A 24,906-nucleotide genomic window follows, 5' to 3' on the forward strand; every position below is an offset into this window, starting at 1 on the left:
ACTCACTTTACAGTGACTGTCCAACCTTTCTTTGTCTGCCTGCAAAAAAAAAAAAAAAAAATCACAGAGAAATATTAGTCATTGGCAAACTATTAGACAATAAATTAGTTTGATTCCTGAACTAAGTGTTCACAGTTTTAGAGAACAGGTGGATAACTTCTTAAGAAACTTCACCTTATTTTGTGTTTCTATGAGTCAACCATCTTTGACAATCAATCATCTTCTTCATTTTCTTTGTGTTCTTTTTTTTTCTAAGTTTTTACTCCTCTGTTGTGATTCCTGTATGGGTACATTTTTTTTTAGAAGTTGTGGTGGATAATTCAGATGGCCTCTTTCTTTCACGGTGCTGTCAGCTGTTATCCAGGAACTGCATATTTTCTATTTTACATGCTATCATTCCCACATCTTTAATGAGATAATAATTAGTTGACATAATTGCTCCCTTTAATTAAATGAACATAAAACCAACCATTGTATACCCACTCATGTTTGCTCAAATTGCATTAACACATTATGGTTGGGTGCACTGGAAGAATTTTGTATTTCTTTTAACTTTCATAGCAATGAATGCAATAAGACCCATCAAATAACAAAACCAGCAACAAAATGAAACCACTAGGTTTTTTTTTCTTAGACCAAAATAGTTGGTTTTGCTGTTGGAATAGAAATTTGGAAGATTTGACTTTAATTAAATTAGACAAGAGACTACAAGGGGCCAAATCGTTGGATATTGCATAAAAATCTATTTTGAAGTGAACAAGTTGCTCAGATTTCACTGTCTCACTTCCAAAAGATTGAGAAATGGTAAAATGACAACAATGTTAATGATAGTGGTTCACTGTACATAATCAATTTCTAATCATTTCAGGTAACATGACCTTTGGCCTCTATTACTGCTCTATTGCCAGACATAATACAATTGACCTTTTGTACAGTTATGTAAAAGTAATGTGTTATATTTTATTTTTGTTTCTTTGGGACGGTCATCAATCTGGCAAGAGATAGCCAATAGAAATTAGCCAAGGCCTGAAGTTTGGGACGCTTACATGTACTTTTTAAATAATGTGTGCTGTCTCTATTGTAATTGAATTAAAGTTATTAAGTGGTTGAAGAGTCTTGCTATGTTCACCATTCAAACGGGTCACTTTCCTTTTATTTTTGGTGCATAAAGGTCTCATCAGACATTATGAGATGGTTGTCTTTAATTTTTTTCAATAAAGATTTTTTTTATCATTATTATTTTGATACAGAATCAAGTTAAGAATAAAAATCCTTCAGTGTTGCATTGTTATCCAGTTATAAATTTGTTCTGGGTTCAAATTCTGAGCATGCATGGATTCCCTCTGGGTATTTTAGGTCCAATCATCTTAAAAACAGAAATCTTTGCTTAGCTGCCCACTCATTGGGGTTCTTGGACTTGTGATAATGAAGGGATCACTGTATGAAGTTCAAAGGGCACTAACCCTACAAGGTTAGGAGGTTATCAGGAAAGAAGGGAAATAATTCTCCATAGACAAAGGATACAGAGAATCCATATCCCGCTCTTTGTTGAGGAGATTCAACAAAGAACTGAGCCAGGACGATGGGGAACCACCGACTTTTTTGTGAAAACAGACAAAACAGGAGGAAAACTAGTGTTGAGGCTTGAGTGTGTGTGACCTATATACAGATACAAGAGAATGGACGGCATGAGGAAATGCACTCAGGTGGTAGTGAGTAACAATAAGTTTTGTTTAGTTAATAGCAACAATAATTGCAACCATTAGCTATTAACAAAATGCTGTATTTCTCATTAATAGTACTGACCTGGGGAACCACCTCACTATGAGGAAGTAGGAGAAAAAATGTCTTATGAATGCCATCTGCCTGATGCGGTCAAGTATCAAATAACAATAGTTAAAGGATCATGTTTGCACACTGATGTTCTCAAACAGCAAGCCTGTTTGTGTTTACAGGAAAATCACAAACATCATTAGACGTACTCAAAAGCCTCCTGTCCATAACTTTTAAACCTGCTGTCAGCTCCCAAATAGCAAAATGTATTGAGCACAGGGTCAATACATTTGAGATGACACTCTCACAAAATTATTATTTTTTGATTGACTGTAAAGTTAATTTGTAAACTTCAGATTGTACTGTTTAAAAAGATGACATAAAATATTCAGTTAACCCTGTTTCCCATGGATATAAGGTGCTTCTCTGCAATTTCATGTTGAGCTCACATATATACAGCACTGCTGACAATCCAGGAGGAAGATAAAAGCTTTAAAAAGGCAGGCGTTACTGTAAATCACCCTTTGACTGCATCACTCATTTACTGAATCTTATGTCACTCTGATTACTGCTGAAGGCTCTATGTCTCCTGCGGTGCAAAGGTCCAGCCTGCTCTTTAATCTGATGCCAAGGAAACGTTCAACTTAATGAAAGAACCCAAATGAGCTTGACAAGTTTCAGTGCATTTAGATCAGATGAATGAGAAACTATTATTGACTAGTTTGTGAATTTATTTTTATTTTTGAGATATGCAGAAATTAATTTTGTTATTAAGAAATAGTGAATGCATGTGTAATTACCACTGACACATATAAATGTTCAAGTCGGCCTCAGAACAGTGAAAAACCGTAGTTCGTGTGCTCTCCCCGACCACATCACGTTCGTTTGCAGTTCATGTCGATGGAGCAGGAATGCAAACTGTCTGGCCAAGTCACAAGCCTTCTCCTTGACTTTTTTCCAAACCGCGTTAGCCCATATGTAACCATGGCGGAACAAGAGGAGTGCACAGTTTTGGTTTGTTGTTTTTAAAATACAAAAATTAGTTTTGAATTACCTCCTTTTCCCCACCCCTGCAGAAAAGGCAACTCAAATCTCAAAGACAACTCCAAAAAGAATCATGGAGATATGAGAACCTCTGCTAAACATTCTTTTAATTTATCCTTTCTAAAAATGTGGTCATTACAAAGAACCTTTTTTTTTTTCTAGAAAATTATCCAAAACCCCAGGTCTGTATGAGGTGATGCGGCTCACTCACTGAAATACAACCAAAACAAAGAAGAAAACATGGAAAATTAACTTAAATTTCTTTGACTGAACCTTAGGCTAGATAATAAGCATTATTACTTTTTTCAAATTGTTGCTAAGCATGTGAAAATCCACCAAATAAAAGGCAAAAACGAACATTATTATGGGAATTGTATGTGTTGCTCAGAGTTTTGCTCCTAATTACTACTTTTTACAGTTCCTATGTTAATTTATCAGTGTGTGCCAAGTTCTTTTTACTTCCTGTTCATTTTGAGTCTTTTGTCATTTCTGGTCTAGCATCTCTAATCACTTTTGTTTTAGTCGTACCGTACTCAGTTGATTTCCTGTGTCACCTTGTTGTGTCCAGCAGTTCATTTCAAAGCGTCGCCCCTTGTTGCAGCCTGTTGTTTTTTAGACTTCCCAGGATTTAGCTTCACATTTCAATCACTTATTTGTCTGATCTTTTTGTTCAAGGCCTGTTATTTTTCTTTGCATCAGTTTCAGTTTTTTGCTTGATCTTTGGCTTTTATATATTTGGAGTTTGCTACTATGTATGAACTATGGTTTGGTAAGTCAAAAATAATCCTGCCAGCATATTGTCCTCATTCGGGTCCTACTCAGCAGCAGTTTTAATGTATTTGGAAATGTGTCCGATGTCATATTTGTAATATGTGGTGTTAAATAAATTTTAAATAAATATTTCAGAACCCCAACAAAACCCAGGGGCTTAGGTCAGGCCCCAGTAAGCCCTTGCAAAAGTCCAGGCAAGCTGACAAGTGTCCAGTTGTGATGTCGATGTGCGTGAGCAAGGACCAGCAGCAAGAGCCAAAAAATGAATTATCTTCTGGCTTAAGGGAATTTTAATTAGAACGCTGTTATCCAATAAGATCCACCCCAAAGATCAAAGGTTCTTATAAAACAAGGGCCGATAATGTTTAAAGTGAAAGAAATTACTTTAATTAGTCTTCAAATTCAGAAAAATTTCATTTTGTTTTAAACACCTCTATCTATCAGTATTATTGAATTGTCTCAATTATTCTTTTTAATACAGAAAAAGCACATTTCATTTCATCATTCTGGCTGTCTCTAGAAACAGCCTGAATAAAGAAGCTTGTAATTTTCTGATAAAGTGAGGTGCAATAAAATGAAAATAAAGTAAACATCTTATCAGGAAAATACAGCTAGTTTCAACAACTCAAGTTGATCTTTTCACCTGTTGACCTTTGATTGCTATGATTTGGTCAAGCAGTTTATGATTACACGCCTACTCCGGTTGCCATATGCACATCCAAACTGAAAGTCAGATAATTACATCATAGCAGTGACATGAGACATAAATGAGGAAACAGGAAGATTCAACTCGGCTTTAAGAAATGTCTGGGTCCACTTTACGTGAAAGCAATAAAGATTTTGCAACAATCAACATCAAAGATCTGGATCAAAGTTTATGATTGTGAATAATAGATAAAACTGGTCTGTAGCCAGAGTGGATTATACATTAATTTTTGACTGCATAAGGAAACATTTCAGCTTCATACACATCTTCATCCGAAAATTGTCAAACACTACAGTCAACATCACACAACATGTCTCATGTTTTGTAAGACATATATATATATATTTTTTTTGCAAAGCATAAAATCCAATATCTGAGTCATCCTGTATACGCACGTCTTTTTAAAAAAAATACGTAAGCGCAATATTTTAATGTTTTTTTTTCTTTCAGCGTCACACACCCAGTGAGCTGGGTGTGTTTCCAGACGAATGCCCACAGCCTGAGCGCATCGATTGGACGTGGAGCTGGTGAGCTGAGCACCTCAGCCATTTGTTTTTTAGGGATTCTCTTCTTTCACATCTGCTTTATGTTAGAGCCTTGAGGCCACCACAAAAGTCTTTCACAGTGGGGGATGGCAGGAGGGGGCCTGTCAAATACTGTAGAAACCATCAGCACTGTTGGCTGGAAGTCACAAACAATGGCGGATGTAAACTGTCAAAACCCCCCAAAAAATAAACACCAGCCCTTTTTCCCAGGACACAGAGTTCAATGTGTTTTAGGTGAGAAATAGGGATCTTATTGCCAAAATATCTGATTCATAGCAATTATTTCAAAACTTTTCGATTAGAATGAATGCAATTTATCCCCTCAGTTTAAGATGTTTTGGTTTATTTTCCAGTTTTTCTTTTTTAGTACACTTTAGTACACTCACCATCCACAGGGAAAAATTTGCATGAGCTATGTTTACTTAATGAGGTGACTGTGATTCCAGCTTCCTTCTACCACATGTCGATGTGCCTCTGGGCAAGGCACTTAACCCCAAATTTGATTGTGAGAGCGAATGGGTGAATGTGACTCTAGTATAAAGTGCTTTGAGTGGTCAAAATGATTGAAAAAGTGCTATATAAGTTCAGTCCATTTACCGTTTAATGACTTTTACAGGCCCTACAATGGATACATTGATATTGTACAAATTATTGCTGCCATTTTTAAAATGACTCTAATATTAAAAGATCAACATTGTTATATAATAATTTCTAGAGTCTTGGATTGGTAGCTATTTTAAGTTTTGCAACTACATAAAAACTCTCCTAATTCTGTGGTTTAGAATTTTTACTGTTGGTGAAAATTCCTGCCAGCGACTTATTTCATTAGAGAAAGTCCTACCGCTGTCAAGTTGTGCAATTTTCCATGACACGTGGTGAAAGGAAGTCTTACTCATGAATAAAATATAGTTTAAAAGTGAACTGTAAAAAAAAAAAAATACAGGAATGTTTTGAGAAATCAGACATAGAATAAAATACTGAATCCATCCATAAACAGTGTCACTCACAAGAACAAGCTACCAGCAGTAATGAATTGACACATTTACTTTGACATAGTTAGGTACGGCAAAAATACACAAAAGTGAAGGGATGAATTGGCTCACACATGCTTAAACATTTTTTACATATCTTCTTTTACCATGGGTTCTATTTAAGATGAGTGTAACACAGAGACAACTCTGATTCACTACGACGGGAACTATTGGGGGGATCTTTTCTTCTTGAAGTTTGTCCAAAAATATTTCTTCACAACAACCATTTTAATCAATAAGCCATGTTCAGTTCAGTTCAAATTACATTAACCCCCCCAAAATAAAAATAAAACACAACCAATGCTGGCACACTTAATTCTTCATAAATGAAAAAGCGCATCGATATAATTGTCAGACATGACAAATTTGAAAAAAAAATTACAAAAAAAAATATACGATAAGTGAATAAATATGTAAATACCAGAATGACGTTACTACATTTAATTTCATTTATTTTTTGTTGTTGATATTTTAACGATTTTCAGGTTTTTGTAGATTTTGACTGTTCTGATCTTCTAAATACAATGATCACCTTGGTGGTTGAAAGCGCCCCGCCCAGCCCAGCCCAGCCCCACCCAGCCCCGCCCATACCTCCAGGGCTCATGAAATCGGATCAGGATACTTTCTTTAAGTAGGACAGTTCCAACATCTGATCTGCAGTCACATCTCTATCCTGCTCACACACACACACAGACCCAAGTTTCTCTCTCAGTTCCTTGTGAATCACTCCCAGATGTGTTTGAGGGGTTCTAGACTCAGATATTGCAACACAAAATGACGTCAAAACAGACCTCCGTATGAGTATTTCTTTCCATTTTTTCATCACTTGTGTGAATACCCACATTTACTCAGTCAAAGTCTGTCTTGGTTAATTTTTAGTGATCATTATTAATGATCTTGGTTGTATAGATAAAAGGAACTGGACAAGTAAACAGAAAGCAATAAAATGAAAGCAGTATTAGTAATAAAATCTATAATTTAGAGTGCAAGTATCTTATCACATCTTAAGTGTACTTTTACCTGAATGGACTATTCAATTTCATTGGTTCTTAAAGGAATTTGTATTATCAAATGTAGATTGAGACACTAAAGTAACTACAGTAAAAAATTATTTAATTATGTAGTGCAGATGAAGTTTCAGTCATAAATATGGACTATGTTTTATATACCACCCCAAGAGGGAATCCCTCTTAAGTGTCCACAGGAGCAAATGACTTTTTTGCAAAAGTATTTACACACATTCAGTTTGATGTGCCTTAGTATTCAGCCCAGTTACTTTGCTACCCCTAGATAAAATCCTAAGTAACAGCCCTCTGAAGATACTTAGTCAGTAGCTAGAGTTACCTGTAATGTAATTTCTTAAGCTTCTCCAGAACTTTGTCTCCGTTCTTTGGTCTTCACAATATTCTCCACAGAAAAGATTAATTTACAAATAGTTGAACTCCATTTGTTAATTATGGGGTTAAGCGATCATCCCCAGAAGTTTTCATTTAATATATGACATTTCATTTGAAGGTGACAGAGAAGATGTTACCGTACGCAAAACAACTAACATTTTTCAGCATTTTAGTTGTGAAAAAAGAAATCTCATTCTACTGCACAAATTGACATCGCTCCATTGTGGTTTCGTCCTCATAAAACCTTCTCCTATGTATATAGGAGAAAAGCTCATTCATGTCATCTTCTTAGCTGACCTTTATCCCCATTTAAACTTTAACAACCTTTCCCCAGACGTTTTACCACTGGCACATGCGCTTCCGGTTACGTGTAGGCTGCTGATACTGGATGCCGTGATTTCCAGTAAACTGGTACACAGACTGGTAACTATAAGTTGTTTCATGGTCAGGGTGTCACCGATTTGAAGTCACTGTTTGGAGGTTGTTAAGGAAAGATTTGAGCCAGACAGTAATTTTCTTTTTCTTAACCCATGGAGGTGAGTAAGTGAAGTCTCAGACAGCGGAGGCAGCAGAGCTGTTTTGTTCAGAGCCGTGGTCACTCTGGCTGGGTGGTGCTCCGATTTGTGTGGGGTGAGGGGTACGCTGCAATGTTATGTCGGATCCAGTGAGAAGGAGAAAAATTTGTATTACATCATGACGGCTTGGGCACTCCACCCATCCCTCTTAGTTTCCCCATCTCCCTGTTTCTGTTCCTCCCAGAGTCCCCCACCCACTTAGCTTTGCGGTGCTGCTGTGTGTATGTTTTTGTTTTAGTGCTACGGACACAGACATTGTGTCCCAGCTGTATCTGCTGTCCTTCGTGTCTCAAAAGAATGTATCTCAAGATGGAATACCTTCATCTGTCACTGCAGTTTTGCGCAAACGTTTTCTTTCTCTTGCCACAACTTCACCACGTTTCTGCCATTTGCTTTGTGTCCGTCTACATCACTTCTAACCTAAGCCTCAACAAAACATCCAGGCATTTTTTTTTCTAGCATTTTCTTCTTTTTTTTTTCTTTTTGCTGAGTCGCTTTAAATGAGTTAGGTTTTCTTTCCAGTGTTTGCAGAAACAAGTAAAACAGAGACTGGAGGCACACCCTTAATTACAGACGAACACAAATTTATTGGCACCCCTGGTAAATATGGCTAAAAGCACAGATTAATCTCAAACTTAGAACTGACAAAAGAAAAAAAAAAAACCTTTTTGACAAAGGTTTTATTTACTTACTTCGCAGAACAAAACCGCAAAGTGCTTTCTAAAAAAAAAAATCATAAAAATCAAAAACACAAAAACTGAAGGACATAAAGATAACACTGAAACAGCATAAAAAGAGAACCAAAAATCCTACTGCCCAAATCTACGTAAAACAATATCTCATTAAATTAGTCTTCAATCTGAGCAACTTTTAACAAAAGCATCACTGACACAATTAATGGTAACCAAAAAAAATCATTTTCAAATAAACATAATTCAAACCCTTTTTAATTCATATAGGTGAGAACTTGTAGTTGATCTAGAACACTAATTGGTAATCCATCAGGTGCAATACTGATGGAGATAAAACGTCTTCGGAGCCGCGCGTTAGAGGGCTACAGCAAGGAGTGCTATCTTGGGTCAGCATTATAAACTAGTAAAATGTTATCTACATGCAAACAATTCCTTGGAAGTCATGGATGAAAAAAAAAAACACTTCTCTGCCCCAACATCACATTTCTAAACACGTGGATCTTTAACTGAAAATGTAACCATAGGCCAAATTAGTCCTTTTCTGTATTCTCCAGTGAATGTAGCCTTAAGCAAATAATTAATATGTTGAAGGGTCTGTGGTGATGCAAGCCTGCAAGCCTTCAAAGTGCTCATTTGGTTTCTTAAAGGGAATCTTATTTGAGTGCACAGTTCCACAAACGCTTTGAAATACCTGTGGATTTTAAACAAAAATCTGATGGAAGTTGTCAAAAAGGGGAAAAGGAGTCAACGCTCAAATGATTCACTAGACACAAAATGAATCTTTTGCCATTACCAGAATTTAATCTTGTGGACTGAGCTGAAGAGACAAGAGCATAAAAAAGAACCAAGGAATGAGGATGATTTAATGAGATGGTGGAAAGAGAGATGCCTCTTTATTCCCAAGCCTGGGGAAATTTCCAAAGAAAGACTAAGTGAGAGCATAATTGTAAAAAATTGACATACAAAGTAGTGGCAATTGTATCACCAGAGATTTAAAGCAATTGTTTCCATATTTTATTTATTTATTTATTTGGCACGGAAAGTGAAAATTTTGTTTTTCTAAAATTTCAAGACTAAGCTACTGCAATAAATGCATACATTTTTTGCAGCTGCAAAAAGTGTCTGCATTAAAATGGTTAATATAGTTTCAGGGTTTTCATTAATCTTAACTAAGGTACCAAACCTTTTTTTCCACGTCTGTAAATAAGCTGCATGTACACGTATATGCAGAATGCGATCATTGACTGCAAATTTAAAAAGCTGTATCTCAAGCTGAGCTTAGAAAGCTAAAACTGATTCATGCTGATGTTTCCTTCTGGCTCGTTTCTCTGTGAGCCGCATATTTGCTTCGATGGGAAGAGATAAAATTAAATGAAGCATTAAACTGTCAACAGTGTTATTAATACAATAAAATTTCTGATGACAGAACAAAACTAATTAAATGTTTGAGACTGATTCATGAAATGAAAGCAAATTTTTACAGTAGCTACTATTTATTACACAGGAATAAAAAAAAAGTTTAGGACAGATGGCAATTAGACAATCAGATGGCAATTAGACTGAGTAACTAGGTGTAACAGGCGTTCTAAAGAACATTTCAGCAGAACATAAGTGCATAATAAAAGATATATGTGTAATTAGGTCATTTTCACAGTTTGATTCTAACATGGGTTTCCTAATTCTTGAACTCATAGCTCATAATTGCAATAAAAATGGGAGAGTCTAGTTTTCTGCTTAGCAGGTCGTAATATAAAACATTTCCCATGTAGTTGTGACTAAGAGCAATTTGAAATTCTTCCGTTAACATGAAGAAAGAAGAGAAATCAAAAGATGACTTTAATTTCCCTGCCACCTTATTTTAACAATCTGAGCTTATCATCAATGAACGTCATAAGGAAACATGAAGTGATCTCTTAAGAGCTCACTTTGGACAAATTGTGCCATCTTCTGGTCAAACACGGCAAGTGAATGTAGTCAGATCCCAGTCACATGAAGAAAAGCTTCCTGTATCTTTTTGTCAGGATTTTCTCTTAACAGTTTCTATATTGACAAAGTTAGAAAAACATTTCGTTGCACAACTTACTTTGAAAAATGCAAAAAGAACTGTCATGTGTAAGGAATACTTCAAGGTTACTAGCCTATATGTATTAATAAAATAAATATAGACTAATAGTTTAAAAAAATATTTTAAAAAAATATATATTTTAACAATCAATCAAGTTTATTTGCATAGGACAGTTCAGCAACACAGCTGTTCAAAGTGTTTTCATTTCATTTATACTGAGACATTTCATTTATATAAAATGTCCCTTAGAATATCATCGAAACACTTTTTCCAATAATTTGAATCAAAATATCCCAAACTCTGCACTAAATGATCATTCCAGTCATTTATTTCTACTAAGTTTGATAGCTGACTGTAAGTCAGCTATCAACTGACTGACATAGGCCGAATTAGTTCTTTTCTCTATTCTCCAGTGAATGTAGCCTTAAGCAAATAATTAATATGTTGAAGGGTCTGTGGTGATGCAAGCCTTCAAAGTGCTTATTTGGTTTCTTAAAGGGAATCTTATTTGAGTGCACAGTTCCACAAATGCTTTGAAATACCTGTGGATTTTAAACAAAAATCTGATGGAAGTTGTCAAAAAGGGGAAAAGGAGTCAACGCTCAAATGATTCTATGCTTTGCATTTCAATTCTACATAGGAGCAATTAAGAAAACCATCCATCCATTATCTAACATTATTGATTAAGCGGGTGAGATTGTGAAAGGTCCTGGTGGGTATCTCTGGCGGTCAGTAGTGGAGAGGCGGGGTTCACTCTGGACACGTCACCAGTCCAACCCAGATCAATAATATAGTTTTAACTTAAGGCCGCATCATGACCAATACAAATTTGGAGACTAGTTTGACAGTCGTTCAACACACAATCTTTGAAACTCGCCGCAAAGTTGGCGAGTCTCATGGCTTCCTTGACCTCCAAGCTGCAGTGTAGGTTGGTAATGATCGTATATTTGGTCTTGAAAAATATCAGTTTACCAAGTCAGAGTTTCACCTTTTGCACTAAATTACTGATAAAGTTTTTAAATGATGTTTTAATTTACAAAGATTTATCAATGGATAGCATGCAGTCTCATAACTACTATAAGTTAATCTGGTCATGTCATGATGTAAAAGAACAAGCCTTAAGTTCATCTTTATTTGTTTTGAATGATTTATTATTCAGACGCCAGTAGGGGATTTGCTCCCTTGTGCAGTTACTTGGCAGAATTCAATTTCTTCCCATCAATCCAGCTCAGTTCTTGAATACACAATGAAAAACAAATATATCGAAATGAACCACTTCAATGCTAATGTGCAGTGTAGCTTGTTTTGCATTGCAGTAGTCTGTCGCTGCACCATAAATCCAAAGTATTAATAGAAGCAACTCACTTAAAATCGATTTGAAGCAGGACAACATGAAAATTAAGGAATTAAAATATAAAAACAATTCACAAGTCATATTTGAAAACACAATAACACACTCTTTCAAATAGTAAAAAACAAAAACCCAACTCTTCTGCCAAAAGCAAGCACACTGCATGTTTAAGGACATTATCAGTCATTCACCAAGCTATACTCTGCATGCTGACAGAGAGAAGCACTACATCAGTAAATCTATCAGCTTATTTAACATTACAACAACAACAAAAAATTATAAAACTGCCATCTGAGTATTTTAAACTAAAAAGGGAGTCCCATTTTAGTAAAGGAAGCAATGTAAAGTGACAAATCTTTGCAAAGACCAGAGAATATATTTAACTTCCAAACACCATTGCAAACAATGGAACCAGGTCAGTTAATTCCAACACACTCACAAAGAGACATCAATTAAACAAAGCATCTTATAGGTCACAAATTAAAATTGCTTATGCCATTTTTTTTTATTTAAATTGCACATTGAGTTGGTAGGCCAAGGAAGAAAACTACCTAAAAGATGGACATATGAAAATGTCTGATGGGAAGTGTAAAATTGCAATGGCGTCTCATGGGGGTGGATGAGCCAGCACTCTCAGATGGTCCTCATTCCTCTTGGCCTCTCAAGGAATTTGCAGGGAAGTAGAGGAGGTAGAAGAGGACAGGAAAGTAAATTAGCAACCATGTAGGAGATGGGTGGGAAGGGAAGTACACGTTTGGGCTGGCCTCAAAAGCCTGACGGTGTTAAAACATTCATGTCCCGAGGTTTCAGTTTGTGGGGCCGTGGAGAAACCCTCTTAGACTCAGTGTCCGAGATTTCAATCTTGGGGGGCATGAATTTGGCAGGCTCCTCCACCCTTTGGCTCATCTGAGTGTTGGTGCCATCCATCGTAGAAGACTTATGCAGGCCGAAGTAGGACTGCAGGGAGAAGCCTGGAAAGATGCAGCAGATTTTGATTAATAAACAGACTATTCAAGTTTAAAAGAAAGAGCTAGAGTTATTTTTTAATATTTGTTGTTACTGGAAACAAGCAATTGCCTGTTGATGTTTTAATTAAATGTTTACTACATATAACACAGGTTCTGTTTTAATTTAGCTTGCCAATTCACAATTTCTTTATTTCTTGTAACTTGTTTACATCTAGGGCCTTCCTGTTTCCACATGCAACATAACAAGCCATTTTATTCCTATGTACTTTAATTTTTTGCACCCACAAATGCAGGTGCGAATTGGGTAAACGGCAGATGTACTTTATATTTTAATATCAGCAACAACAAACATTATGACAAGATATAATTAAGAACAATGATTATATAAACCGTTAGATTTGAATAACTAAGAACACTGAAAAGCAATTAAAATATTTCTCACTTAAATATGTGATTTTATTTTATCTCCAACTCTCCAGTGATCTTAAGAGACGGGTCCATTAGACCCTGAGAGCTTTTTACCCCATGCATACGCTTTTACAAGGTTTTTATTTTTGCGTGGCTTTGGGAACTGCTGGTCTGACTGGTTTATGTTGTTTCAGGTGCTAAAACATAAACCTCACCACCAGTCTGATGATTTATATCACTCACTGTGTACAAATGAAGTATTTGTCATTCAATATTTCTGATGAGGGATACATGAGTAAAAATCTGGCTTCACAGCTGCAGGTCGTGTCATTATGATAGTTAAATCATAATATCTCAAGAGCTAGCATCACAGTTAAAACAACATTGTTCCCATCCACAATGTCGAACAGTACATTTAACGCTCCCACCTGTGCTGGTGTCAGAGCCTGGGTCCGTGGGGGACTTGTGGACCACAGACCGGGTTCCAAAGAAGTTCCACTTATCTGGACCTCCTCCTCCTTCGTTTCCTCCCATGTCTATGTAAGGGTCAGGTCTATTAGGCTCAGGTGCAGTAATATAATGGGTCGGATTCAGCTGGAACCAGTTCCTGGATTCCCACAAACCAAAAATATAATTTTGAAAAAAACAAAACAAAAAAACAAACAAACAAACAAAAAACAAGCAAACACAGGAGCCATATTCAAAGTTTTTTTTCTACCACTTTAATATTCAGGTTCAATTAGTTATGTGTAATTGCGAAAATAAGCAAAATATTTCACAGACAAACCTCACCTGCGACTAACAGCTGGTGATGAGACAGGAGTAGCACTGGGGGTAACACTGGGGGTGACTGTAGGCGTGCCACTTGGGGTCGATTGTGCAGATGTTGAAAGCCTGTCCTCCTTGAAGTCCCCCGGCATTCTCAACTTCTACTCAGGAGAGCAAAAAAAAAAAAAAAAAAGACACTCAATTAAACCTGCTAATCTCTCAACAACCTTAAACGTGAAAACTATACATCTTTTAACAAGTTCGAATCAAGGATGTTAACAAGTTAGATGGCGGCGCAGCACCGATCCTATTTGGAAAGCAAACATTACTGAGTACACAATGCAAAAGGGCAGAGGTCGTTTAACTGGGCACTCAGGACAAAACTGATGATAATGTGCGTCATAGTCACTTGTTGTGGTGTCAGGCATGGGGCTAAAGGGGACATGACTGACATGAAAAAGGAAACAATAAACCACTTGAAAAAATTCAAACACATAAAGATAAAAAAAAATATGTAGCAGGTTCTTTATCAAGGTAATTCTTTTGAATACAACAGAAAATATTGGAAAAACATTGCGCTCAAAGTTACTTAGAATAATCATGGATTATTCAAAACAACTGTACATTGCGTTTATCTGATTTTTAATTAACTCATATTTAGCCCTGTCGCAATAATAAATGAGTCAATTCATGCATGATAAATTAAACAAGCCTAATAATTTCCAACAATTTTGCCTCTTGAAAAAAAACAAAAAACATGCGACAGCAATTACTATCACATGTCCATCCACCCAAATAACACATGACCAGCCCTCCTGTTCAGTTTTGCTTTCAGAACAGCTATGCAAAAAAAACAAAAAAACAACTGACATCATGGTGCATCCATGATGCACCACACTGAACTTCAAAACAACTGGTTTTCTCTCTATATTTGATTCATTAATATCCGGCAAACTTAATATTTCTGGTTGCGTATACTGAATGGCCAGGTATATTTTACTTTGTTTTTTTCACTGAATACATAGCTTATCCAAGATGCCAATGTCATCAGGGTAAAATTGTGATCATGAAAGTCATTCTCATTGGTCAAGCTGCTCTCCCATAGACTTCTACAGTGCCATATAACAGCAGGGGATGTCCTTGATCCTGGAGACTATCTAGTGTTATTTCCCCAACCCAGAACTAATCTGCCCCTTTTAGCATTAAAGAACAACCCCCTTTCCTTAAACATAGACAAATGCCAAGACCATCTTGGTACATAATTCTTGGTACATAACAATCAGGGATTCACACCTATTGTCCAATCATGTCTCTCTTCTCTGATCAGAACCGACCCACTGTTAGCCAGAGCAGACTTGGCAGACTCCTTTGACTCTGTATTCCTGTTCTCACCTTGCAAAGTTTTAATACATTTCTCATTTCTACTCATCCAGACTCTTGTAACAAGTAATTTCTTCCATGACCGCCAAATGAAATAAATATTATGTGACATCGCAGCAGCTTATCAAAACAACCAGAGTGTGACATTTATAAGGTTTTCAATGTCCATATGACTTATACTGCTGCAAGTCAGAGAAAAGAAATGCAAACTAGCACAGTAACATCCCCTTATTATAACACCCCCAAAATAACATGATTTCTACCTTCATACGTTTTCTGTCCTATATAACAAATACATTAAGTTTACATAGACAATAAAAGGAGCACAACTAATCTCCAGAAAACAACATTTGAAGGGTAAATGTGAAGCAGAAGCTAAACTAACCTTATACGTCTTCTTTTTTTAACATTATCAATTGGTGGATAGTCTGCGTTGTTTCAGTCTGCGTTGATGATGGTCATTGATTTCAAAGCGTTTCTAAATATTTGAGCCACAGTACGACAGTCAGGTCGTAGTAACAGCTTGTAGGAGACCACATGAGCGATCGACGGGCGGTTAACTATTGTTACAAAACTGTGATTACTTAACCAACAAATATTCGTCTTTAATTAATCAATATCGTCCAAGTGATCTACTGTGGCAGAACAGAATTAAAGAGAGAAACGCCTGGATACAATAGTCCGTTGGCTCATGCTAGCACTAGCGCTAGCGCTGCTACGTAGCTCGCCAGTTTGCTATGCTCGTGGCCTCCTTTTGTAAAAAAAACGCAGAATTCTAGGAATAAAGTGAAGCTAAAGCAGGACCGACCTTTTTATGATGAGCTTTCTTTGACGCCGCAGTTCGATAGCTCGCTTCATTTTGTCCATAATTGCTCGTTTCGGTGCAGGATTATGTCTTAAAAACACGACGATGTCAGCGTTGTACACCGAAAACGGCCTCGTTTTGGGAGGAGCGCGATGATTGGCTCGTTTCGCGGAAAGAGGAGGCCTCGCCTCATACGAAGGGCGTTACCTAGCAACAGCGCTGATAAAGCGTAGAGCCCGTTGCGTAATTTGTTTATCAGGATGTTGTTCGCTGTTTGGTTCACTTAAACGGCATCACAGCACCTTTGCTGAACAGCTAATATATAATTTCGCAATAAAAGTGTGTTTTTGAGGAATCTGCGCATCAATGCTGTTGCAGAAAAGGGAGAATCCGACTGTGTCAGGTGTTCTAGCAGCAATATTAAGAAACAATGTGGATCTGGAACAAGTTGACAGCTGGTCAAAAGGAATCTAGCAGTTAAAATTAGACCTGTAAACAGAACAATTCTGTCCACAAAACCACGCAGTAACAGGCACTCTGTGAATGTCAACTGTTATCACTCATTTGGGAGACATTGGGAGATTTTAGTGCTTAGTAAAACACTCCAATGCTTAGTAAAACATTTTATTTCCCATTGTTCTTTGCTACATCCTACAAGGGTATCTACACTTTTTGAATGTTCAATAAATAACATGTTTCCAAATGAAATGTCTTATATAAGGCAATTTATACTCACCATGCTGCTTTCAACTATAAAAGGACCATTATTTTTCTACACCAATAAATGTAATTGTATTTTAATGGGGGTTGATATAGCACACCAACACAAAATTAAATCAAATCTGCACTTGATTTGCCTACGCCATCCCTATTGAGTGACTTTACTGCCCCTATAGACATGGACAATTCTAGACATTGACACAGTTTTATATTACAACTAATTAATTGGGGTGCTGCATGTTCAACTTCAGGGATCCGCTTTTGGCTCTTTGACTCATAATAAAATATTTGCTTTTTTTTTTGTTTTTGTTTTTGTTTTTTAACAACCATATAAAAAATCATTGATAGCCCACACCCACCACCTGGTAAATATGCCCTAGAACTGCCACTGCCTGTAGGAAATTTTGTCTCAGACTCTAGAGCTGTTACAGTGATGTCCTTGGCGATGTGGCACAACACAACACAATTTATTTGATGACGCTGCCACCACCATGTTCTACCATGGTGGTTGTGTACATGTAGGTGTACCAGACTTTGCAAATTGCATTTTTCAAAGAAACTGAAAACTTTATAGCCTCATCTTTTAACTTCCCATTTATGCTTAAGTTCAGGGGTGCCAAAGTCCAGTCCTCAAGAGCAACAATCGTTCAGCCTTTGGATGCTTCCTCACCCCAGCACTCCAGTCAACAGATGACTGGCTTGTTTTCTTTCTGGGAAAACAAGCCAGGCATCTATTGAGCTGCATCATTAGCAGCTCAATAGATGCCTGCTAAGGAGTCCTTTGTTTGGTTCAGGGGTTTTAGCCATGGCACACATCTTTTGCAAGATAATAGCCCTCATGGACTCATTGACCATTCTGATCTATTCTAATTTGTGTTGTTCTTTTAGGTAAAATCTGAATGAAAAACATTGAAGTGTGTTGTAATTTGAAAAATATCAAAAACTCAAGAGTTATGCACATGTTGGAAGAAGTAATGATTCAGGCTTGGACTTGCAGTAAAGTGAGGAAATGCAATGCCTTATTTTACATAAGTTTTGACCCTCTTTCCATAGAACTCTGTGCAATGACGCTACTGTATTGAATTATTTTTGCTTTTTCAGATTGTTGTGGTGCTCAGGGATAAATACTGCTGCCCACATTTGTTCAAACTTACTGGCAGTTTGCCATCAGCTACTCTGTGGAACTGGGTCTCCTCAGCAGTGAGGCCCTTGTGGGGAGAATAAACAGCCTCAGTCAGTCCTGCCTGGTGCTCAAACTTCTGAAGGTTTTCTTGGGATTGTCCTGATTGCAAATGGAAATACAGAGAAAGAGTCAGATAGTTACATGTTCTCTTCTGTTGCTTCACAGATACTCTTAAGATGGCTTAGAAATGTATGTGATATTCAAAGGACAGCATGTATTTGGAAACAGAAGCAAATAATTTTTAAATGCCTTCAGTTGACTTACTTGACATAAGGGAACTCATCAGTGAGCTGGCTTTGGCCTTAACAACAAGGACTGGGGACTTGGGTGGTAATGATGCTTCGCATGTTGTTATCTTGTCACCACTCTCACTTACCTAATATCACAGGTTTATCGGTTAAGGACAAAATTAGATACTAATTCCTTTCTAGAACACAAAGTGAGCAAGAGCATTCAAATATGCACGACCAGTTTGGCATGAGTTCAAGCAAAGAATATTAAAGCTAAAAACTATCTGGGCTTAGAAGTGTGAACAAGGAAGGAGCACCTCTTTGTTCCTGAACCTGTGCCGAGGGATGAGAGGGTCTTTCCAGAAGTTGTTTACTGTCATGTCCGCAGGAGGGTGATGCATGGGGATATCCATGTGCTCATCGTAGCTGATGTTGTGGCGAGCTATTCCAGCGGGAGATGATAAGGCAACACAGAGGCCAGCCATGCCAGACTCAAGTGCTGAAAAATGGCAGCAAACAAGACAAAGCTCAGCGTAAATAGATACAGATTCAAGTCTTTATGAAAGTTAATGTGTCGTTTCTAATTACCTGGGATGTCTCCTTGGTCTCTGGCCATTTTGACACCAAAAGAGGGGGTATTACCACAAAAGACAGAAGGATGGCTCTCTGCTCAGTGTGACACACCTGCAAACACACACAGGCACACTGTGTGGTTGTGAGTGCAATAATCTCAAGTGGTGTATGTATTACAAAATAAATCAAACGCTATTTCTCTTCTTGAACCAACCTGAGTAGTGTTTGATCAGCTCTAGCTCAAACTCTAAACCTGGGACCTTTCTAGCATAACAACATAATGTTTGAGCTGGAATGTGTAAATAAAAATTAAGAATGTATAATAATATAGGTTCATTCTATATAGAAATTTTATCATTGTGAAATGTGAATATTTTTTTATTAATTCCTATTATCTTTATGTGCACTTATTTGGTTTACTGCAATAAGAAAGTTCATTATTTACTCCATTTTAATTAGCTATATATATCTAACAAACTTTCTGTTGTTTTTTATCACTACGTGACTAAATAATAACAACATTCAGTTGCAACAGCAAAACTGTTTTCAAAAAATTGAATTTGTTGTATTGTTGCAAATGAAGTCTTGAAAAAAGTTGTTTCCCCACTCTCATTGTGTCGCAGCCTCTCTTTTAGATAGAGAGTCAGAAAAGGACAAATAATTATTGATAGTCAGGAATAAGTAATTCTCTCTTGAGTGAACACAGAGCAAAGCTTGCCTTGTTGGACCTGCTTTAAATAGAACTGCAGAGTCTGGTTACTGTCCAGCAGTGTCATTAATATGAATTTCAGTCAGAGTCACCCGTATCAGCCTCCCTCAGTTTTCTGCAGAGCAAAAGTGGATGTGCTCAAGCAGACTGTTGTCTATTTGGACACAATTATTTTTTACCCATTTAACAGTAGAAGCACATTTTAATCTTCAGGAAAATCCCATGTGAATTCTCCAGTTTTAAACAAAATGTTTAATTTTAGATATCTGAATAATTAACACTCAGAACTTTAATGTGTAATGACACATTCAATGACTTCTTCCATGAGCAGAGGAGCAGCCAATGCGCACATAAAAATATAAATTATGAATATGAACTATGAATTAAATATATTTGGCATGAATTCTGATCTTCTCTATGATGACATGATTACAACTTCCTTGAATTTAGACTAAAATCCATTTCTTTCTCAAATAAGAAAAAAAAAAATCCTACGCAACCTGCAGACTTCTTTAGGCTTAATCTGATTTGCTATCAGAGGTAGCCTGTTTTATTATTCTGCTGCTGCACAGACAGCTGACTTGTTCACGTCATAAATAAAGGAAGCCACTTACAGTGACTTGCAAAAATAAAACACACGGAAGCTATCGTAAAGGTGCTACAGTAATAGCTTGTTATTCTGCAAAAGCCTGAGTTCAAATGACAAGAATCCCTTTTATCCTTTGCGTTCAAAGTCTTGTCAGCAGATTCAATCCTCATTTGTATGTGTGTCTGTAATCGGTCCTGCACTTTTTATAGGTTTGCATGAGTACGATGCATGTTATAACACTCACCCTTCTGTCAGTTTGTTAAAATAACTCAAAGGCGCTGATTTCTGTGCCAATGTCCCGTCGATCCCCGCAGCAGCAGCAGATGGCAGGAATGAAACCTGCGTGTTTGTTCACCGGTTAGTTGGTCCATGACTTTTGGTCGAACAGCAAACAGAGACTGAACACGCGGCAGCAGTGGATGGAGCCTACCTTCTCTCTTCCTCTCCCTGTGTCTGTTTTCGGTGGCAGAAATGACCGTCTGAACCTGGAAGCCCCTGCAGGGGAGGATCGGCGCGGGATGAGGGGCAGAGGAGAGTGAAACGACGCTGCTTTGGTTTACAGCTCTTAGTTTTTATGCAGTCTGTAAATGGAGGACAAGTGTCATTAACCCGAGATAAATAACTAGGCCATCAAAGCAGTAACATAAGTCACATAAGTAAGGAGTGAATAGAGTATATATATATATATATATATATATATATATATATATATATTATATATATATATATATATATATATATATATATATATATATATATATATATATATATATATAACATAATCCAGATATATATATATATATATATATATATATATATATATATATATATATATATATATATATATATATATATATATATATATATATATATATATATATTCTGATATTCTGGTGTTCTGGTTGAACACCGAAGTGTTCAACCAGAACACTTTCAGTTTAGTTTGAGCTCCAACTTTAGAGGCAAATTTCTAAGACAAATCGAACACAGCATTATGAAAGAAGTAGCCAAGAGCCTCATGGTGACTCTGGAGGAGCTGCAGGAATCAGTAGGTTATGACTAATAATCTTACGCAGCAAAAACTCAGCAGATTTAAGCATACATTTATTCCACACTTTTCAGATTTGTATTGATAAGAGTTGTGAATCCATGGCTGAAACATTGAGCTTGTTTATTTGTGACCCTCGAATGACATTTGGAGAATGAAACTTATTTCCAAAGTGACAGTGAGTTTCATGTTGCAATTAGTATGAAATGTAATGCTTAGTATTTAATCCTGATGCCAGTGTTAAGAGAAATTATATGTTTGTGTGTGGGTGTGAAGGTCAGCAGCCAATGGGAGTGAATGAAGCGGTGCCACCCCTCGCAGGGACATGAGCAGGAACATGTTGCGTTGGTTGGTCATTGATCCCCTAAATGTCCACACGCAGCTCTGGTGTCAGCTGTTCATTGAGGTTACCCTGGAAAGCAACTCCTAACACTCAATGAAAGATATTCTGAGCATGCCCGAAAGCACCTGACATGGCAAGTGACGTAACGCAGTTCCATTATCTTGTATTTGCAGCCTTAAACCACAAGGGGGAGCTGTTGTTGCATGACCCAACCGTTTCAGGTGTCAGAAAAATTCAAGAATCAGTAACTTATTTGATTTCTTTTCTTTTTTTTTATTAGAAAAACAGCCATGAAACGCAATAATAAAAATAAAATAGTTTTCATAAAAATGTCTTACTCCACAACAGTGGCACAAAAAAACATGACATTCAGCATTGTTGTGCTGCATACACACACATTTGCATAAATAAAAACAAATATATATAGTCTAATATCCTTGGGCTTCAGCAATCTATATAGTTTAATATCCTTTGGCTTCAGCAGTCTTTATTGAAGGTACATTTGTTGCTGGAGCTGAGGGGAAGTTCTCTTTTCAACATGGAGAGTCAGATCTTAGCTGTGGTGCTGCTGCTGACTGAGCTGCTACTGAGACTGGTGGGCTTGGAAGTGGAGGCGGTCTTTCTCCTTCTACATTTGACAACAAAGCAAACAGGATTTTATTTAACGCAGGGTGCAATTCACTCTGAAACTGAAATAAAAGAACAGTAGGTGTATGGAAAAAGGCACACAGATTTATGTCATACTCACAAGACTCTGGTAAGCATCTTTTTCACAATTTGAAGTTCAGGGTTCAGACAGTAGCGGCCGTTTACACTGGTCACACTGTGGGAATAGAAATAGAGAGATTAGCATAAAATTGAACAGAAGAACAAACATTCAACCTCTCATTAACATAAGTGCATAGATTGTGAGTCAAAAATAGTACATTTGCAAAGACGATTTTAACTTAAAAGATGTAACTTACACAATCTCAACTTTATTACAGAAGATAGATGCAGGGTAAATCTGGATGTCCCTTATGTCAGACTTTGAGAAGACACCATTTCTGACACGCTGACAAAGACAGCTCTGTCCTGGTTCATTCACTAAAAACAGACAAAAATAAAGTTATTACTCCAATTTGACAAATTCTTACAGTTTTTGAATTTCAAAAATGCTAATCATGAGTAGAAACTTACGTTGAGCTTTAGAGATGCAGATCGCAACGGCCAGGAGCAGAAACACCTTCATGATGCCAGACATCCTTGGTTTCTTAGTTGAGAGAGAGCCGGTGGTCAAGATGAGAAAGCAGCAGGTTTGTTGACTAAAGAGCTGTGAAGGATAGAGGCAGTGGAAGCCCTCTTTAATACGGTCGAGAGATGCTTACATCATCTCTCCTGTGACAAAAGGGAAATTTTTCAGACTGGAAAGTGAAACCCTGAAACCCACAAGGAAAAAAAAAAACAACTTCCGCTCATCCTACTCCCTCCTGCGCTCAATTTTGTGTTTGAAATTGGTCAGTATTGGGCAAATAAAAACTAAATTGACCAAATGCATGATTATAGCACTGAGAAAAACATATGTTGGTAAAGACTGAATCAACAGGTATATAGCAAATATATTAGATATTACATTTAATTATACATGATGTAAAGACACAGGATCGAATTACATTCAATTAGAAAGCCTATAACTAGAAATCAACATTAATCTCTTCTTAATTAGTGTTTTGTTTAACTCAGAACTTTATTAATCAGTGTCATGGAAAAGGAAAAAAAACTATTTCTATTTCTAAGCACTGTTCAGATAAAATCACTCAATCAGGTTCAAACAAGATACATTTTCAAGTCTTTATATTTCTTGCTGTGCAATCAGGAAAATCAAATCAAATTTATTATTTGTAAAAGGTGAGATGATGACTTCATCCCTTGTGAAAAAACTAGTTCTGACATATGTGGATAATTGGCAGACTAAAGTGTGGGCTGTGATCTTTGCAAATGTTTTTTTCATGTCTATATAGCAGCAGCAGTGGTTAACACCTCGAGCAAATGCAACACTGAATGAAATGCTGCCCCGGAAAAAAAAAAAGAAAAACCAAAGGAGGCCTTTTATTTCTTTCCACTGCAAACATGTGGGATTTTATCTTGACATTTACTTTTACATGTGTGAATGTGGTCTCTTATCTGATAGAGTATTATTTCAGTTTCCTCCACAGTTGTTTTATATTGTCCCTCTTATCAGACCCAGATCTTTGATTTATTTTCACACAACGTGTATTATCAGAAAAATGGTTGATTTTAGAACACAGCTTCACACTTGTGTTTCAGTTTTAGATCCTCTTTCACTTTTTCCAAGTCTCAAAAGTCAAATAGGATCCCAGACTGTTTCCTTCTCTATTTCTAATTGTACTGTCATGTAGCACAGGCTTCAGAAACCACAAAGTTTCAGTTTAAGAAAAAAAGAGGTGACTAAACCAAGTTTGGCAACTTTTTCTCAAAAGTTGCTAAACTTAATAAAAAGTTTAGTAACTTTTTATTAAAAGTTGCTAAAAGTTAAAAATTAAGAAAATGACACAAAACCAAAAATGAATAGGACACCTTTAATTCCAACTAATTTGCAAATACATGGTGTTATGTGTTGACAAAGTCGACCATGTTAGGCCTTTATGTTTCACCAGAACATATTCACTCAGTGTTAAACACTCCACGCAGTGTCGTGTATTTTAATCATTTGCTTTTCTTTCTTTTTATTTTCATTTTTTTATTAAGAACATGCCTGGATAATGATGAATTTCTGCTTTAGGATTTTACAAACAAAAATCACAGAAGGCATATGAATTAAAAATAATAAATTTCACTGGACAAAATTTAAATAAATACATTTTAAGGATGAGTTTGATTAAAAAATAAAAAAATAAGGATATACACAAAACCACTCTGACTAGTTGCTCATGCTTTTCATGATGTCATAAGAGGCTGTCTGAGGGTAGGCTTTTTTGCATGATTCAATAATGTTTCATGATATAAAAAGTCAATATGAATGTATTTGATCATTGCATCTTGTGCAAATGTTAAAGTGGTTCCTTGATGAAATGTCTGGCTGCTATCTTTAACAGTGCTACCAAAAAAAATGCCACTCTTCTCATTGACAAGCGTGGACAAGAGAGGGTTAATTCTTGCACAATAGTCAAATATCAACTGGTTAAGGTCTGATGGTGGAGTTCAGGCAGAAACCCCATCAAAATTATGAAAA

General features: G+C 36.6%; 2 protein-coding genes across 3 annotated transcripts; both read right to left on the minus strand.

Moving 5' to 3' along the window:
- Nucleotides 1-12,430: 12,430 nt before the first annotated feature.
- kiaa1191 (KIAA1191 ortholog) lies at nt 12,431-20,826 on the minus strand. 2 transcript variants are annotated; one of them, XM_055034068.1, is made up of 9 exons: nt 20,714-20,826; nt 20,528-20,622; nt 19,001-19,096; nt 18,730-18,911; nt 18,447-18,558; nt 18,154-18,281; nt 14,119-14,255; nt 13,755-13,933; nt 12,431-12,921 (listed from the first exon to the last, which is right to left on the minus strand). In XM_055034068.1, the coding sequence occupies exons 3-9, from the start codon at nt 19,026-19,028 to the stop codon at nt 12,716-12,718; spliced, it is 972 nt and encodes a 323-aa protein (XP_054890043.1). In that variant the 5' UTR covers nt 19,029-19,096; nt 20,528-20,622; nt 20,714-20,826; the 3' UTR covers nt 12,431-12,715. The 2 variants fall into 2 exon arrangements, with proteins under 2 accessions (XP_054890043.1, XP_054890042.1); XM_055034067.1 differs by having other exon boundaries at nt 19,001-19,117.
- Nucleotides 20,827-21,937: 1,111 nt separating this feature from the next.
- Nucleotides 21,938-22,974, minus strand: LOC129362523 (C-X-C motif chemokine 11-6-like). Its single transcript, XM_055034071.1, has 4 exons — nt 22,854-22,974; nt 22,640-22,760; nt 22,423-22,497; nt 21,938-22,302 (listed from the first exon to the last, which is right to left on the minus strand). Exons 1-4 carry the CDS (start codon nt 22,915-22,917, stop codon nt 22,221-22,223), a joined length of 342 nt encoding a protein of 113 aa, XP_054890046.1. The 5' UTR covers nt 22,918-22,974; the 3' UTR covers nt 21,938-22,220.
- Nucleotides 22,975-24,906: the final 1,932 nt, after the last annotated feature.

This window comes from Poeciliopsis prolifica, unplaced genomic scaffold (genome assembly GCF_027474105.1).
Source record: "Poeciliopsis prolifica strain line A6 unplaced genomic scaffold, Auburn_PproV2 SCAFFOLD009, whole genome shotgun sequence".
In the NCBI taxonomy this organism is placed as follows: Eukaryota; Metazoa; Chordata; class Actinopteri; order Cyprinodontiformes; family Poeciliidae; genus Poeciliopsis; species Poeciliopsis prolifica.

Bases quoted from the DNA above. Each gene is read 5' to 3' on its own strand.
- kiaa1191 (XM_055034068.1), bottom strand. From the start codon at position 19,028: ATGGCCAGAGACCAAGGAGACATCCCAG. The intron at 18,559-18,729 runs GTGCTCCTTCCT...CTGTGATATTAG, and splicing joins ACAGGTTCAGGAACAAAGAG to GTAAGTGAGAGTGGTGACAA. The intron at 14,256-18,153 runs GTAAGTTTGAAC...TCTCCTGAGTAG, and splicing joins TAGCTGATGGCAAACTGCCA to AAGTTGAGAATGCCGGGGGA.
- LOC129362523 (XM_055034071.1), bottom strand. From the start codon at position 22,917: ATGTCTGGCATCATGAAGGTGTTTCTGCTCCTGGCCGTTGCGATCTGC. The intron at 22,761-22,853 runs GTAAGTTTCTAC...GTCTGTTTTTAG, and splicing joins CTGCATCTCTAAAGCTCAAC to TGAATGAACCAGGACAGAGC. The intron at 22,303-22,422 runs GTGAGTATGACA...TGTCAAATGTAG, and splicing joins AAGATGCTTACCAGAGTCTT to AAGGAGAAAGACCGCCTCCA.